Below are 16,166 nucleotides of genomic sequence, written 5' to 3'. Positions count from 1 at the left end.
GGGGCCTCTTAAATATCTGGTTTTACCGTTTTAAAGCAAAATTATGTAGCATTTTTTACCTTAACATAAAAGCTTCAAAATCATGTTGATGTTCCACTGAGGGACAACAGAGATGTTGCTTACCCTAACACGTCAGTCCACATGCTTCTTTCACTGTCAGTGACGGTTTTGTATCTCTCGGCTTGTCCAGAAATGCATGTAAGCATTTTTTTCTTGAGGTATGGCTGAAAGCGCAAATTCCACCTCCTGACTGTAAAGGAAGCCCAGGACCAAGAAATACCAATTCTTACATAATACTGCTTTAAAGGAAAAAACGCTTGTAATTAAGTATCTATTAATGTAATTTTCCCATTAATATGAAGCACATTCATCATGCAGTGTTGAACGGTCTAACTGGTGGCTGAAGTTTCCAAAAAATCTTTTCTTAGGAGGTTTTTGTATGACAGTGATAAAATGTTGCATATTCATCTTCTTGCATATCCATCTTCCTATCCTTGCACTCCTCTGTCTGTCTCCCGCCCCTGTGTGTGTGCGTGTCTGTTTGATATGTGTCTGTGTCTGGATTAAGTGAAAGGAGCCCGGGGTCCAGGGCTCCGAAGGTCATGAGGCGAGACACATGGGGTGGGCCCCACTGAGCCCCACACCAGAACGGGACGTTTCGCTCTCTCTCTCAACGTTCTGCTGCACACATTTGCTGGGCAAGAAATAGAGCAGGCGAAAGCGCCTCTGCTTCACATCCTCCTTATCTGAGTTCAGAGACGTGAAAAGTAATAAGTGCGAAAGTCAGATTTTTGCCAGCCTGCCCAGGTTAATTACTGGCACGCTTGTGCCCAGGAGCGTTAGCCTCAGTTATCACAATATCTCTTTCAAGTGATTCCCCCCCCCTCCCTTTTTTTTTCCTCCCTCTCGTTCTTTCAGCCTCTCTCTCTCTCGCTGTATGTGTACAGTCTATAGCTGATAGTCAGATTAGAAGCCAGGGTTTGTATATTTATTTACTTTTTTGGCACAGACAGAGAGAGAGAGAGAGAGAGAGAGAGAGAGAGGGAGCGGCGCGAGAGCAGAAAAGAGAGACAGAGAGAGCGCAAGAGATGCATAATGTTTGGATTGGGGACGGAGACGGAGATAGAAGCGATTCAGACTCTTGTGCTGGTCTTTATGGAACTTCCTCCATCCAGCTTTGTCTGCGAACAAGTGTTGGTCAAACAGGCCTTTGTTTGTGGTCAGTCACTCGGCACACCACAAAGAGTCTGGGCCAGGACAAAGAGCTGAGTGTGTGAGAGCAACGCTGGGTCGGCTGGGCCACGGTGCTCCGGAGAATACTGATGCAAGACAGGCAGACAACACACAAACACACACTTGCACAGAAAGAGAGAGAGAGAGAGAGAGAGAGAGAGAGAGAGATAGAGAGAGAGAGAGAGAGAGAGAAAGAGAGTCACACGACCGTAGCATGGATACACACACTATACTACTCAAATGACCCGTGCACTAATGTACACAACCTGAACATGCACATCCAGTCCCACACAGGACCTGAGTAAAGATAAACATACACACACACACACACACACACACACACACATATATATATATATATATATATATATATATATATATATATATATATATATATATATATATATATATACTGCACCTAAAAATGGAGCAGTTTGACAGATCCCTAGAGTTTCAGAGCTAGAGTGGCCAGGCATCATTCCTGTAGCTTTTAAGAGCATAGTTGTAGACAACCTCCTAATCCTGGTAGCTACGGACATGGGAATTCTGTAGGAATTCTGTGAGGAATTCTGCATGTTCTGTGTGATGCCAGTGTGTGTGTGTGATGTGTTTTGATAGTGAAATAATAGTGATGTCTACTTCAGACCTAGCAGGTTTAAAGAGACAAGCCAGACGCAAGCATATACATGCAGGAGCTCCTGGAAGCATAAGCAGCCGCACAATTCCAAAATGATTTTACATGACATTGTCCTTTCTCCCCCTGCATTTGCTAATCTTGTTACTGCATTGTTCCATTACCTCAATAACTATTATCGCTGAGTGCTGTTGAATCTTAACACAATCGTCAAGGACGAAACAAAAGGAGTCAGGCTGCAAGAGTGACGGCAGGATGAGCACAGGAAAACTACAGGAAAAAAAAAGTAATGTGGCTCGAAAGTGGCCAGCAACTGTCTAAATGCCCTGGACTGTTGTATGTGTGCTTTCTGAATAGGTGCGTGCGTGTGTATGTGCATGTGTCCGACGCTTTTGTTTGGTGCGGATTGTGTCTATGTGGAGATGGGGTATGGGTTGTAGGGGTGGGTGGGGGGTGGTGGTGTTGGTGTGTGTGAGGTGGGAGGCAGATGAACAATGGGTGAATCTGCATGTCGGGGATACAGGGCTGCCCAAGCCGTTTTAATCTGGCATCCATCTTAGTCTGCTGCCGCCATCGATCCAGACGGCACACACACACACACACACACACACACGCACCACATTTTTTTAGTGAGGCCAACTAGAGACAGGGCTCCAAATATTCACACTCTCAATTTATGTTTCACACACATGCATTCTCTCAGAAATTTAAATCTGCACAGAATGTTCACACTCACACACACTCACACACACACACACACACACACAGTCACTCACAAATAACTATTTCAGTAAATTTGAAAACAATTTTCCTTCCTCAAATGCTGTTGCATAACCATCATGATTCCAAAAATCAAAAACAGGCTTTGTGAGCACGTTTCTGAGTGTGTGTGTACATGTGTGTTTGTGTGGTCTGTGTGTCTATATAAAAAAATAATCAAATGCAGCTGATCTGTACAGAGGCAGAGTTTACCCTACAGCAGAGGTTACAAAAGTAAAAGATCGTGGGGGGTGGGGGGTGGAGACAAACGTCCCGGATCCGGATGAGCTGTTGGAAATTTGCAAGTGTCGCCTCAACTTGGAACAATCTGGTTTATTTTTGCAGTGTAAATCAAGCTTTTTCATCGTGCTGCAGTTGCTGAGTGAGAGTGAGGCGTGTGAAGAAGGTTGGGGGGGTGTGTATGGGATAGGGTTGGGGTGTTGTGGTGGTGGGTGCTGGTGGGCGAGGGAGGCGCCTTACAGCATATTTCCTTCCTCCAAGTGTCGCGTTTCTCCACGGGCACCAGTCGCTCTGTGCCAGCCATCACTGAGCTGTAACACAGACGCTCTGTTTTTTTCCCCCGTTTTTGTCGAGAGCATTTCAGCATCCCTTTATCTAAACGCCATTAAACGTATCACTGTGTGTGTGTGTGTGTGTGTGTGAGTAAGTGTGTGCATGCGTGTATGTGAGATGTAGCTGGATTAGTAATTCCTTTGAGGATGTGGTTGGCAGTGTGCGTTTGGTTGTGGGAGGAGGGAGGTGGGGGTTCTCCAGTTTAGCCATGTCTCTGTGCTGCAACATTGCTCTGACATTTCCCTGTGTTAAAACTGGCAACAGGCAGCGTACACTCTCTCCTTCATGTGTGTGAGTGTGTGTGCATTACCGGTCGGCCTGCCAGTGCCTGTGGACCGGTCCAGAGACTGTCACCAGCTGCCTCAGCCTCGCAGCCTGTCCATGCTGACCCGCATTCGCCGCAAATTGGAGAGGCTTTCTAATTAACTGAGGAATCAGCAAATTAGAGCAAGCCCCGCTCTGCGACTTCCCCATAAACGCTTAAAAGTGTCAAGCCACAGATTATCATTACGTCTAACAAACTCCTGGATCCCGCAGCCGCTATGAGACCAGAACAGCATGGAGGAAATCTCTGTGTCTCTCTCTCTTTCTTTCTCTCTCTATCTCTCTCTCTCATTTTCTCCCTGTCTCTCTCACTCAGTATCTCCCTCCCTCGCTCCCTCTCCTTCCCTCTCTCTCTCTCTTCTCGCTCCTCTCAGTCACGCATATTAAGCAGCTGGGAAGCCGACAGTGCCTCCCCTGCTTTTACTGCTCGCATGTCTCAAATGCACAGCTCTCAAATTCTCCCCTTAAAAAGACAGGAAATGACACAAAGAATATTCTTTTTTTCGCCTCTCTTGAGAAAATTAAAATTAGACCAAAAACGAGGAGGAGGAGGAGGAGGGAGGGACGGTGAGAGAAGAGGGGGGGATAACTTCTTTGGCACGTCGTTGCTTTTAATTCCTGCCTGTGGAAAAAAAAAGTAAAAAAAAAAAAAAAAAGACCTTCAATGCCTAATAGCAGATTATTGGAGTACCTGTCTGTGGCGAGCTGACTCGCGTCATTAGGACAGATTATGACAGTTTTGTCAGCGAAGGAAGCTGGATGCAAGTATGCCAGGCACAGTCCCGGCATGCCGCGCGCCCCGTGTCTGCCAGAGCCGTGCCAGTCAATAATACCGCTGCCTGCACAAAGCTATCAATTATTGCCGCAATTATTTGTCTAGTTGGATATTCAAAATGTCATGTGAAAAAGATGATTACACATTCCGCCGAGCCTTGCCATGTGTAATCAAATGAAGCAAGCCCTTGTTAAACATGGCGCTGCAGTAACCCGTCCTTCAGCTGCGTCTCAGCCCGTGGCCAGAGGAGAGGCGGCTTGCGTACTCAGCACACACACACGCACACACACATACACACACAGATCTACTAAAGCCATGCTGTCATTCTCAGCTGATTCTGCTTCTGCAGGAAATGCTCATTTTTTATTTTATCGCCACTAATAAACACACTGGCCTGCAAACACCTTGTGTTGTTTTTCACGTTTTGACATCATTTGAATCTGGCAGTTCTTTCTAACATTGTGACCTCCTGAAAGTTGCCGTTTTAAAGAGACACGTTTTTTTTATGTGATAGTGAAGATGTATTGCTTTGTTGACTAATATTAACCCTAGTGTAACAATGCTGAAGTGATTCAGAAGTAAGTGAATCAGAACAAGAGGGCTGTATCCGAACAGGGACCCACCGTCCCTCAACCTTTAACAAGAAACAGCCATTGTAATTTCAGCGATGCAGAATTGTGTAAAATAGCCTTTGCATGATAATAGAAAAATGTATACTAGGTTAAACCCTTGCAGGTGGCAACAATTAACTGTAATTTCTGCAGATTGTAATGATCCATAATTTACCGTCCGTAGTTGGCCTTCACATCAACCCCCTGATATAAAGTTGTGTGCAGTCTTGATTTGGCACTGAGCTTTCAGCTGTTGGTCTTTAGTTGGATTGTCAGGAGGCAGTCGTGGGTGGCAGAGCCGTGGAGCCGCACTGTGCTGTTATTTCTCTCTGTTTAGCAGCACCACCTCTCTCTCTCTCTCTCTCTCTCTCTCTCTCTGTCTTCTCGTTCAAGCCCGGATTGATCAGTCTTGATCACTTTCTCTAGGGAAAACAGGTCATTAAAAAATCCATTTTCCCCCCAACATATGACATTGATTCATTGCCATTTGGATCCACAAAGTCTCCATCGTGAACATCGAGCAATTACACCATGTTTGCTCTGCGTTGGTTGGGAAAATGTCTGCCGGTTTAGAATAGTGTTCCTCAGTTTACCATGGTCATTCATTTTGGTCTCAGGTTTCTCAGGCCTGTCTGCAGTTGTGGAGCGCAAGTGCTGTGCATACACGTTCCTTCACAGGAACAGGAAAGGGTCCAGACTCGCACAAGCACACTCACTCACACACACACACACATAAAACGATGACAGCACAAAAGGGCGCAGGAGTGTCTGGAGGAGACTGTGTGCGCAATAGTGCCGAGCCTTCCAGAACCGCCCTTATTTGTGTGCATTAACAGGATTATCCCGCGAGCCCTCGGTGGCTCCGGCCTGCCTCCCTAACACACAGCAGCACTGCCCGCTCGCCTTGTTACATGCTTTGCTGCCTATTGAAGACTTCAGAGAAACCCCCTCTGAGGAAAACAAACGAGGAGATGAAAGAGTGCGCGCTGCCTGTTCAGCTCCGTTCTGCACCTCTCTCTCTCTCTCTCTCACTTCACCCCCCTCCCCTCCACCCCCTTTGCCTAACATCCCACCATCTACCGTTCTCTCTCCTGCTCTCTCTCTCCCTCCCTCTCTCTCTGGCTCTCTCTCCTGGGATGGGCTAGAAAACAGTGTATGATAGCAGTTTAAAGACCTCTGGCTTAGGAGGAGAGTTCAATCCTTCTTCCATGTCCATTTTTGCTCTTTGTTGTTGTCCATGTGTTTTATTCCCCCATCATGTGAACAGCTTCTTTTATTTTTTATTTTTTTTCCCTCTGACCACTCGACCTGCGCTTTTGGGAAAAGAGCAGATAGCTGTGGAAGTGAAACATAAGGTGCTCCTTTTAGCTGTGCTAATTTGCGCAGTTCAAACTGCCACTCATTATCCCTTGACAAATATTCAGCTCTCTGCTTTCTGGGAGTAAACATAGGAGGTCTTTTTGACTGTGGGCATGCAGAGTGACCCAACCACTGCTTGGATCCTTTCTTATACTGTAAATCTAAAATGCCTTTTACATGCTGTTCACCTACAGTGGTTGTTTTAATATTTTTGAGAATTCATTTAGCATAAGTTTCAGAAGATATGCAGGAGTCTTTGGCAGCTCCAGCCAGCTGTAAATGTGAGAAATGAAAAAAACTAAATCAGTAAGATGCTTAGCTTGTAAATATTTAGCATTGTTGAATGTATTTAAATCTGATTTAGTTTAGTTAGTTAAAAACTTGGATCTTTTTAATTAGAACTTTACAGGAGAAGCAAAAAACTTCATAACTTTCAGTAGAAGTCAAGGCAAAACGATTTTATTCCAAGTCATTTTGCAGCATTTCTGCTGGTCCGTCCATCATGAAATTTGGACACAATGTAAAGACGACCTGCCAGATTCAAACCATGTCAAAAAGTGAAAAACGTCAAAAATGGAGATACAAGCTGACATTCACAGCGAGATATATTTAGTCATGAGTTTAAATATGTGTATTGAAGAGTGCAAGAAACGGTGTCTGAGGGAAAAAAATAACTTCTTTGAAGACTGTCTCTCTTGCTCATTGTTACGGTGTGAGAGAGGTGGAATAATTCATTTCCAGACTAACCTGTGGAGAGTCTCTGTAGACACTGATGGGGAATGAGATTGACTCCTGTGTACGAACTGAAGAGAATAAAACACACTGTCGTATTCCTCACTACATCATCCTCACCCTCGTACTTTTACATCAGAAGAAGGGGTCTTTGTACGTGTATGTGTGTGTGTGTGAAAGTGTGTGAGCTAATACAAAAGAGAGAGTGAGAGAAATGTGTTTTTAGGCAGGATGAGATGAGTAGACCATCGGTCTCTCCACTCTCTATTGAAAAATCACAAAGAATCTTTCATTGGCGTGCAGTGTACAGCTCTTGGCTGGTGTGTGTTTAATGTTGAAACACTCCCATTCCCTGCCTGCTTTATTATCTAATCTTGTAAATGAGTTGGTGGAGGAGCTGAGTACATTTAATGAGATTACAAATGAATTGTGAAGCAAATCATAGGTCATTGTCGAAGTGCCATTGAAAGTCAATTATTGTTTTAAATGTTCCTTTACTGTCACAGTCGTCTGCATGCTCTACCGTCCTGCCTTCTGAGAGATGAGCTTTTTTTATCCACCATCTGATGCTTATAGCTTTTTTTTTTTTGGTCTTACAGTTTAAAAGTGATTGCAAATGAACGTACCCATAACAACATTCATATTTTGATCCTGTAATTGAATGGCTTCTTTCAGATGGCTAATTCCTATTAGACTGCAGAGTCATTCTGCTGAAGGAGCATATGGAAGTTGTAAGTAGTCTAAGTACACGATTCCTCCCTGGTTTCAGTGGGCTGAGATGTGCCAGAGCCTCAGTAACAGTGCCGTTAACACGCTGTTATTCATGCTCTCGCTGCTCCCTCCCCGGCCCTACACTGGCACTACTACTGTAGTGTTTTTATTGTGTTGGTGCCTCGCGCTCGCCTATTTCTGTACATGAATGAAAGACAGCGCTCAGCTGGGAAGGCACTATTGTTTGCTTTTACAGCCTTGCTGCTGAGCAGCGCTGTGAGTGGAAATGCCTGCGTGCAGCGAAGGCCTGAGCAAAGCGTGGGGAGGCTCGGATTCCCCGCCGCGCTTCGAGACCGCGCTAACCCTTACCAGGGCGTCTTCAGCCGCGCTGGCCGTGCTTTGTTTGGGCCTTCTGAAAAGCCGAGCTCCGCCGGGCCTTGGCCTGTGGTGCCATTCGGGAGCATGTTTTTAATAAGCGCCGTGTTTACTGCCATGTGATACTTTCATTAGACAGTGGAGCGGCTGCTGTGGGGGGGCGTTTTTGCAGGCGGCCGTGCCGGGCCCCGGGTCTTGGGTTGGAGAGGAGGGAGGGAAGCTTCATGAATGATTAAGCCCAAATCGGTAGTGCCTCTCACTGGCCAGCTAGAGCCAGGGGGCTGATGAGAGAGGGAGTGGGAGCAGACATAAAGAGGAGCTCCATGTGTGTTCGGCTTCTTAACCATTCTCTCTCTCTCACTCTCCGCACTTTCTACAGCCCATGGTCCTCTAATCATTTTTTTAATGGACTGCAGAAAGATTTTGCCTTCCGGTCCAGTTGGCTTATTTATTAAGTAGATTTTTTTGTCTTTCATTTTCCACAATGAGACATTGCACCAGATTTAACTACAATTCTCATCTACACTGTTTTACGGGGTGGACTAACTGAACTCCCTCTGTTTTTTTTCCCGAAGGTAAAGATGAGCCCAGCAGCTACACCTGCACGACCTGCAAGCAGCCATTCAGCAGTGCCTGGTTCCTGCTGCAGCATGCCCAGAACACTCATGGCTTCCGCATCTACCTGGAGAGCGAGCGCGGGAGCCCTCTCACGCCCCGGGTGGGTGCCCCCTCTGGGATGGGCGCTGAACATGCCTCCCAGCCACCCTTACATGGCATCCACCTGCCAGAGGGCAGCCCTTTTAACTTGTTACGGATACCCAACTCTGCCCGTGATGGACCCCCTCTCCGGGAGGGGCGGTTTCCCCCGACTCCCCCGCTGTTTAGCCCTCCACCCCGCCATCACCTGGACCCGCACCGCATGGAGCACCTGAGCCCGGAGGAGTTGGCCCTGGCCACCCACCACCCGAGTGCCTTCGACAGGGTGCTGCGCCTCAACCCCATGCCCCTGGACCCCCCAGCCATGGACTTCTCTCGCAGGTTGAGGGAGCTGGCCGGCAACACCTCAGGGTCAACTCCACCCCTCTCGCCCAACCGACCCAGCCCTATGCAACGGCTGCTGCAACCATTCCAGTCGGGAGCCAAGCCTCCTTTTCTGTCCACCCCTCCACTTCCCTCCATGCAGTCCCCTTCCGGCTCCCAGTCCACTCCCACTCCGCTGCCCCAGCAGCCCAACACCCCCATGAAGTCCAAGGCTTGCGAGTTCTGTGGAAAGACGTTCAAGTTCCAGAGTAACCTGATTGTGCACCGGCGCAGCCACACGGGCGAGAAACCCTACAAGTGCCACCTGTGTGACCACGCCTGCACCCAGGCCAGCAAGCTGAAGCGCCACATGAAAACGCACATGCACAAATCCTCGCCCATGACGGTCAAGTCGGATGATGGCCTCTCCACGGCCAGCTCCCCTGAACCAGGGACCAGTGACCTGGTGGGCAGTGCTAGCAATGCCCTTAAGTCCGTAGTGGCCAAGTTCAAAAGTGAGAACGACCGCCTGATTCCAGAGAATGGGGAGGAGGAAGAGGAAGAGGAAGAAGAGGAGGAGGAGGAAGAGGAGGAAGAAGAGGAAGAGGAGGAAGGAGAAGAGGAAGAGGAGCTGGAACGGGAAGGTGGGCGCAACAACTTTCACTTCGGCCTGAACCTGGAGGCTGCGCGGCACCACGAGAACAGCGGCGGGCGCTTAGGCGGGAATGAGGATGGCATCCCGCGGTCTCTGCCTGAGGTGATGCAGGGCATGGGTTTGGCAGCCAGCATGCAGCACTACAGCGAAGCCTTCCACCAACACAAGCGGGGAGCACTCAACTCAGATAGCGACGCGCACAGGGACATGTGTGACGAGGACTCTGCCTTGGAGTCGGACCGCGCACAGGAGGGCTGCGGCTCGGCCATCAACGGCCGGGGCTCGTCCCCCAGCGAGTCAGCTTCCGTGGGTCTGTCCAAGAAGCTGTTGCTGGGCAGCCCCAGCTCCCTCAGCCCCCTTTCCAAACGCATCAAGATGGAGAAGGACTTCGACCTCCCCACACCCACAATCCCCAACACCGAGAACGTGTACTCCCAGTGGCTGGCTGGCTACGCTGCCTCTCGCCAGCTCAAGGACCCTTTTCTGAATTTTGGGGATTCCAGACAATCGCCTTTCGCCTCATCTTCGGAGCACTCCTCAGAGAACGGCAGCTTGCGTTTCTCCACACCCCCGGGGGAGCTGGACGGTGGCGTGTCAGGCCGTAGCGGGACAGGCAGTGGAGGGAGTACGCCACACCTAGGGGGTCCCGGCCGGCCCAGCTCGAAAGATGGCCGGCGCAGTGACACCTGCGAGTACTGTGGGAAAGTGTTCAAAAACTGCAGCAACCTGACGGTGCACCGGCGCAGCCACACAGGCGAGCGGCCCTACAAGTGCGAACTCTGCAACTACGCCTGCGCCCAAAGCAGCAAGCTCACGCGGCACATGAAAACGCACGGGCAGGTGGGCAAGGACGTTTACAAATGTGAAATCTGTCAGATGCCTTTTAGTGTGTATAGCACCCTGGAGAAACACATGAAAAAATGGCACAGTGATCGCGCCTTGAACAACGAAATTAAAACTGAATAGTGATGGAGAATGGAGGCACACCTGCCAGTAAACAGCAACCCTCCCCCCCAAAACCCCACCCTTGTAGATTTTCCCTGTTTGGCTAGTCCAGTGGAGGCTAAGACAACGTGCTTGGCACCACCAGCACACCCTTCTTCATTTACCGTTGAATGCATGTTCTGTATCGGGGCAATACTATTGCATTGACGCAAACTTCGAGCCTTTCTCTTGTGCAATAATTTACATGTTGTGTATTTTTTTTCTTTTTTTCTTTCCCTTTTTTGATAATTAGACAGCATGCATGGTATGTTTTGGCTATTTTTAAAAAAATTGTCCCTGGTTGGTTAGTTGTTGAGTAAATGTGTTGCTGTTTTCTTGTTCTGTTTTTTAATTCAAAAAAAGAAAAGAGAAAAGAAAAGAAAAAAACAACCATGCTGCATACATTCTGTAATACATATCATGTACAGTTTTGTGTTGTAACATGGAGGACAACAGTCTATTGCTTAAACCCTCTTTGGAGGGGCTGGGAATCGCACTTAAACTAATCTTTCAAAAAGATGTTCTGTCCACATAGGGTTAAACATTGAAATTGGCCCCTATTATGGAATATAAAGTAATGACAGCCTTTGAATTTCTTAAAAACACACACACACACACACACAAAAATAAGTGATCAAGATTTGAATTTGTACTATCATTTGGTGAAACAAACAAAAAAAAGAGTGCCTTGGATCTTGAAACTGCATTGGTTAATCTTCCTATCTGCTATAAGCTTGGAATCTCAGCCAGATACTGGAAACGCATTTATTTGATTCTCATAAGGTTCTTGCATCAAGTACCTGACTTTGACAGTCTACAAGGAAAAAAAATGATGATAATCAAAAAGCTAAAAGCTGATTTGTAGTTAATCATCATTAGCTACCTATGACACATGCATCCTTCTATTGTGGTATTTTTGTTGTGCACGGTACATCCAGTATTGTGTGGGATTCAACCATGTTTACTCTCCAGTTAAGGGTACTGTACTCGCCGGTACAGGTTTTTTTTCCAAACCACAATCATAAGCTCTTGTGAAGATTCTGTTCTCAGTAGCACAGCAGTCTTTTGTTGCATAGTAGTGTGTGTGCGCGCACGCGTGAGCGAGCGTGTGTATGTATGTATCCACTGCATAGGTACATTTGCGGGCCTAGACGATGAAGAAATGCAGTGTTTTCTGAAAATTCCTCTTCGAAGAATGCATCTGACTATTTACACGTCTCAGTGATGATTAACTATGAATTGCCTACAGGTTTGAATCGAAATCCTCAAAAGAATATGTCTAGCAATGACTGCAGTACTTAATACCTGTGTTCCCTAAATGGTTCCGTCAACCTGGGAGGAAGAGAGAGGGGAGAAGGAAAGACTTTTTGTGTGTAATATGTGTTTGGGGAGGCTTTTTTTTTTTGTTTGTTTTTTCCTCTAGTGAATTTAACATCCATCCATTTTTTGACAACCATGTTTTCAGTGTTTAGTTAGCACTTGTCACTCGGCCCCTTCAGTCTGTGTCTGACGCTCTGATTGGTGGTATAGCGGTTGAGTATAAATTGAGACTGCTTGCTTATACAACAAAAAAAGTGCACTGTTAAAAGGTTTCCCAGTTTACAGGTATTCACATGAGGGAAAACTTCCTATAATGCTAAAAAAATAATAAAATAATAATAAAAAAACATACAGTGTCATTGTTTAACATAACACAGCCAACTCCTCCCTCCCCCCTCCGACCAACCCCCCACCCCACCCTCTTACAGAAAGCCCAACTCCAGTATGATGTTCAAGCGTCGGGGCATAGACCTCCTGTCAAACAATGGACGATTGAAACTTGCTGCTTTCACTGCAAGAACATTTTTTTGTACAAAAAAACGTTTTTAAGTATGAATATAAAATGACATTTTTAAAAAATAGCAATTCATTATCTTAGGGGAAACTGTATTTAAGTTTGTTGATGTTTCTCTTTCCTCTTTGTCTTGGTGGTGTTCAAGACTTGATCACAATATATATAGAATTGGAAAAAAAAATCTGTGATTTTTTTTGTTTTGGGTTCTTTTTTTTTCTTTTTTTTTTTTTTCTTTTTTGATTTCTTCTTTCTTTTTTTCCACCGTGGCTCTACACAGCTCTTCAGGTCAAACGTAACTTGCATTGGGGAAAGGTTTAAGAATTATATATAAATATATAATAGAGAACTTAAATATAGGAAAATGCACACTCATGTTCAATTCCTATGCTAAAACACATTTATGATCTACTTTTTTTCTGTATTTCTAGAATGGTATTTGAATTAAATGTTCACCTAGTGTAGGCACTATAGTATTTATATTGAGGCTTGTATTTTTAACTGTTGCTTGTTCTCTTAAAAGGTATCATTGTACCTTTTTTGGTAGTGGAAAAAAAAACAAACAAAAAAAAAACAACAAGCTGCCACGGTATATTTTTTTAATTTGGCAGGATAATATAGTACGAATTATTTGTATGTTTAAAAAAAAATCAACTGAAAAAAAAAATTCAATAAAAAAAAAAACAATTAAAGTATGTGGCATTGTATAAAAGGAGGCCATCTAATGGTTTCCCTGAGGAGTCTTTTTGCGAATGTCCACACTAGCTAAAACAGGTGGTTGTACATATCTTTTTTCTGTTCTTTTTTTAGACTCTCCTCTTCTGCTGCCATTCTGTATGCAGTAATGCAAGCTGATGTTGGGTTCTTCTGTAGTGTGCTTCTCTGTCTTCTCACCTATCTCACCTGACTACATTCCAGCATCTTAAAGAGAACAAACTTCATATGCAGTAAATACCAGTACATAAATGAAAATCATTCAAATAAATGAGTTAAAAATAATCGAACGTTTTGCAGGTTTGTTTTTTTTCATTGCCAAATACTAAATGGTGCTTTATATTTAGATTGGGATGACTTTCATATGCAAAGCATATTTAAAAATGAAATGGAAATAATGGAAAAGCCCGCTTGAGTTCATACTTTTTTGTAAATGGCAATGCGGAATATTTTGTTATCAGCCTTTTCTATTCCTGTTCTGAAAGCTGTTTGTTGTAACTTGAACTTGAACTTTATCTTTTACAATGGGAGTCACTATTTATTATTACTTAAATGCTCTGTTCAGAACGGAGACATGGAATGGATCTTTTTTTGGTTTTCTTTTTTTTGTTGTTTTTATTTTTGTTATTGTTGTTATTCTTTGAAAATGACCAAAGGTCATTGACAACCTTTAGCTTTTTATTTTTGGCTGTATTTGTTTCTGGTCTCTGTTGAGTTTTATTGGAGAAACCACTGTCTGTGTTTTCTGGCAGTTGTCTGCATTATCCTGTTCACACACCCATTTTGTCCCTTTATTGAAAACAATTAATAAAAAAAATTAAAGTATCACTTTGTGAATACAATTTCTGTGAAAGGAAAAACAAAACAAAACTTATCTCTCACACACACACATACACACATACACACACAAGTATGCACACACCGTGTGAGAGTGATGAGGCTCCTTCTCTCTTGCCCTGGTCTTCACTCAGGGTTGCTGGATAATTAGGATGGATTGAAGCTATGGCTCATTTGGTCATGTGACTTCTGCTGTGTCACCCTACCTGTACCCTCAGATCAAAAGAGCAGCTTAGCGGGCTTACTGCAAGCTTACTCAACACACACACTCACGCTCTGTTCTGTGCAGATACGCATACACACAAACACTGCTTTTGTTTACCTCACTGAAAGTTAGCCTACATTAGAACCAGGAGATTGTGTTCCAAGCAGTGAGGTGAGGTTTGGTCCCTCATAAGAATCATGAATGTAATTCATTAATGTCCATCTATACACAGTAGAAGAACATCTGGTATATCTGGTACATCATCACTGTCAAGCAAAAACCTTGCATCTCCATTTATTAGGCGATATATCACATGAATGGAGCAGTTGTCCTTTACCTTATGTCTAAATTTCTTTATGAATGGACCAATAGAAATGCTCTAAAATGACTGGGAATAAAATCTTTTTACATTTACTTCCACCGAAAGGTGAGACGTTTTGACCTTCTTCTCTAAAGTTGTTTAAAGTTTTGACATACTTAGGTTTTCCTTAATATTCAAGACTATTCAGATCATCTTTAACTAGCACAGTGGATACCACCACTGCATTCCCAGTGGCAAACTGGGGTTCAATTTTCAGGCCAAGCAAACATACCACACCACACCAATAAGAGCACTTGGGCAAGACTCCTAACTGTACATTGGCCTATCTGTACAACATGATTCAAATGCACCAGTACGTGTCCACTTTGCCTTGCCTTGCCTTATTCATTTCAATGGAGAGAATTGCTGTATGCATGTGGTACAACTGGCCGTGTTGTGTCGGGAGCAAATTGCCAAATCAGCCAAATGCTGTCAATATAAACAATTCCAATTCCCCTCCCTACATTTGCAAAATCTCCTTGCATGTGGAGATCCTCTTTCTTTCTTTCTTTTTTTTTTAGTTTGGTGAGCCCATTCCATTCGCTCTGTACAAACAACACCTCCACACAGTCAGAGAAGCAGGCAAATAAACAAATCACCGGTATTCTATGAATTAAATTAACAAGCTTGCAAACTCTTGAGCTGCAAGGCTCTCCAAGGCTTGATAGGTTTCAGTTTGTGTGAAACAGAAAGCATGTGTCCAAAAGAAAAAATAAAAACTGGTCCTGCATCCTGATACGGTGGGTTTAGATGATTCAGGTTGCTCCACAGCCTTCGAAAATGTATGCTAAGGGTTAAGGGCTTCCTTTTTTTCTGCACAGAACTGGTTCAGAAGTGTAGCTGTCAAAATCAAAAGTCAAAAGTCATCTTAAATTACACTTTATATGAAAACGATTATCTCTTCAACTGTGTCCAGTACAGGACTGACAGGAAGATACAGTCATTTAACACAGTTATGAGAGTCTCTTCACTAGAGGCTCCGCACTAAAGCTCTAATGCCGGGGCCTGAAATAGCCCTGCCTCGTTTCCACTACGGCAGTCATTTCTGGCTTTGCTCTATTCATTCTGCGGTGCGGGAAGGTGAATGGGCCAAGAGCACAAAGTAAATGCATCTTAATGGACACTGACCACTGAGTTAAAGTCAGGATAATATGGCTTGCGGACGTCAACACGGCTGTAGCCTCGTGCTCTGCCGGACATTTACAGCGGAGAGGAGGAAATGGGCATTAATCATGCATTACCATTGACTGCACTCTTTCGTAACCACTGCCCTCACTTTCGCTCAAGCGCTCCACTACATCTTGGGACCTGACTGGCCTGTCTGATTGGTCTGTAAGGTTAAGGGGTCGAGTGTCATTCTGTCCTATTGCCAATGTACCTTGGATGATAGCGCATTTTTACCGCTCCAAACCCACCAATCCCACCCCTTCTGAAATCCCTCCATTTTTTTTGTGTAGATTGTCGGTGTAGTCT

General features: G+C 44.9%; 1 protein-coding gene across 1 annotated transcript in view; it reads left to right on the top strand.

Moving 5' to 3' along the window:
* The window catches only part of bcl11aa (BCL11 transcription factor A a), a 52,256-nt gene extending 40,892 nt beyond the window's left edge, over positions 1-11,364 (top strand). Inside the window, exon 3 of the mRNA XM_072678148.1 lies at positions 8,662-11,364. Within this exon, the coding sequence (XP_072534249.1) occupies positions 8,662-10,727 (2,066 nt within the window). The 3' untranslated portion in view covers positions 10,728-11,364. The remainder of the gene's footprint in view (positions 1-8,661) is intronic.
* Positions 11,365-16,166: the final 4,802 nt, after the last annotated feature.

This window comes from Salminus brasiliensis, chromosome 4, assembly GCF_030463535.1.
Source record: "Salminus brasiliensis chromosome 4, fSalBra1.hap2, whole genome shotgun sequence".
NCBI classification, from domain to species: domain Eukaryota; kingdom Metazoa; phylum Chordata; class Actinopteri; order Characiformes; family Bryconidae; genus Salminus; species Salminus brasiliensis.
This window is presented reverse-complemented; position numbering and strand designations above follow the sequence as displayed.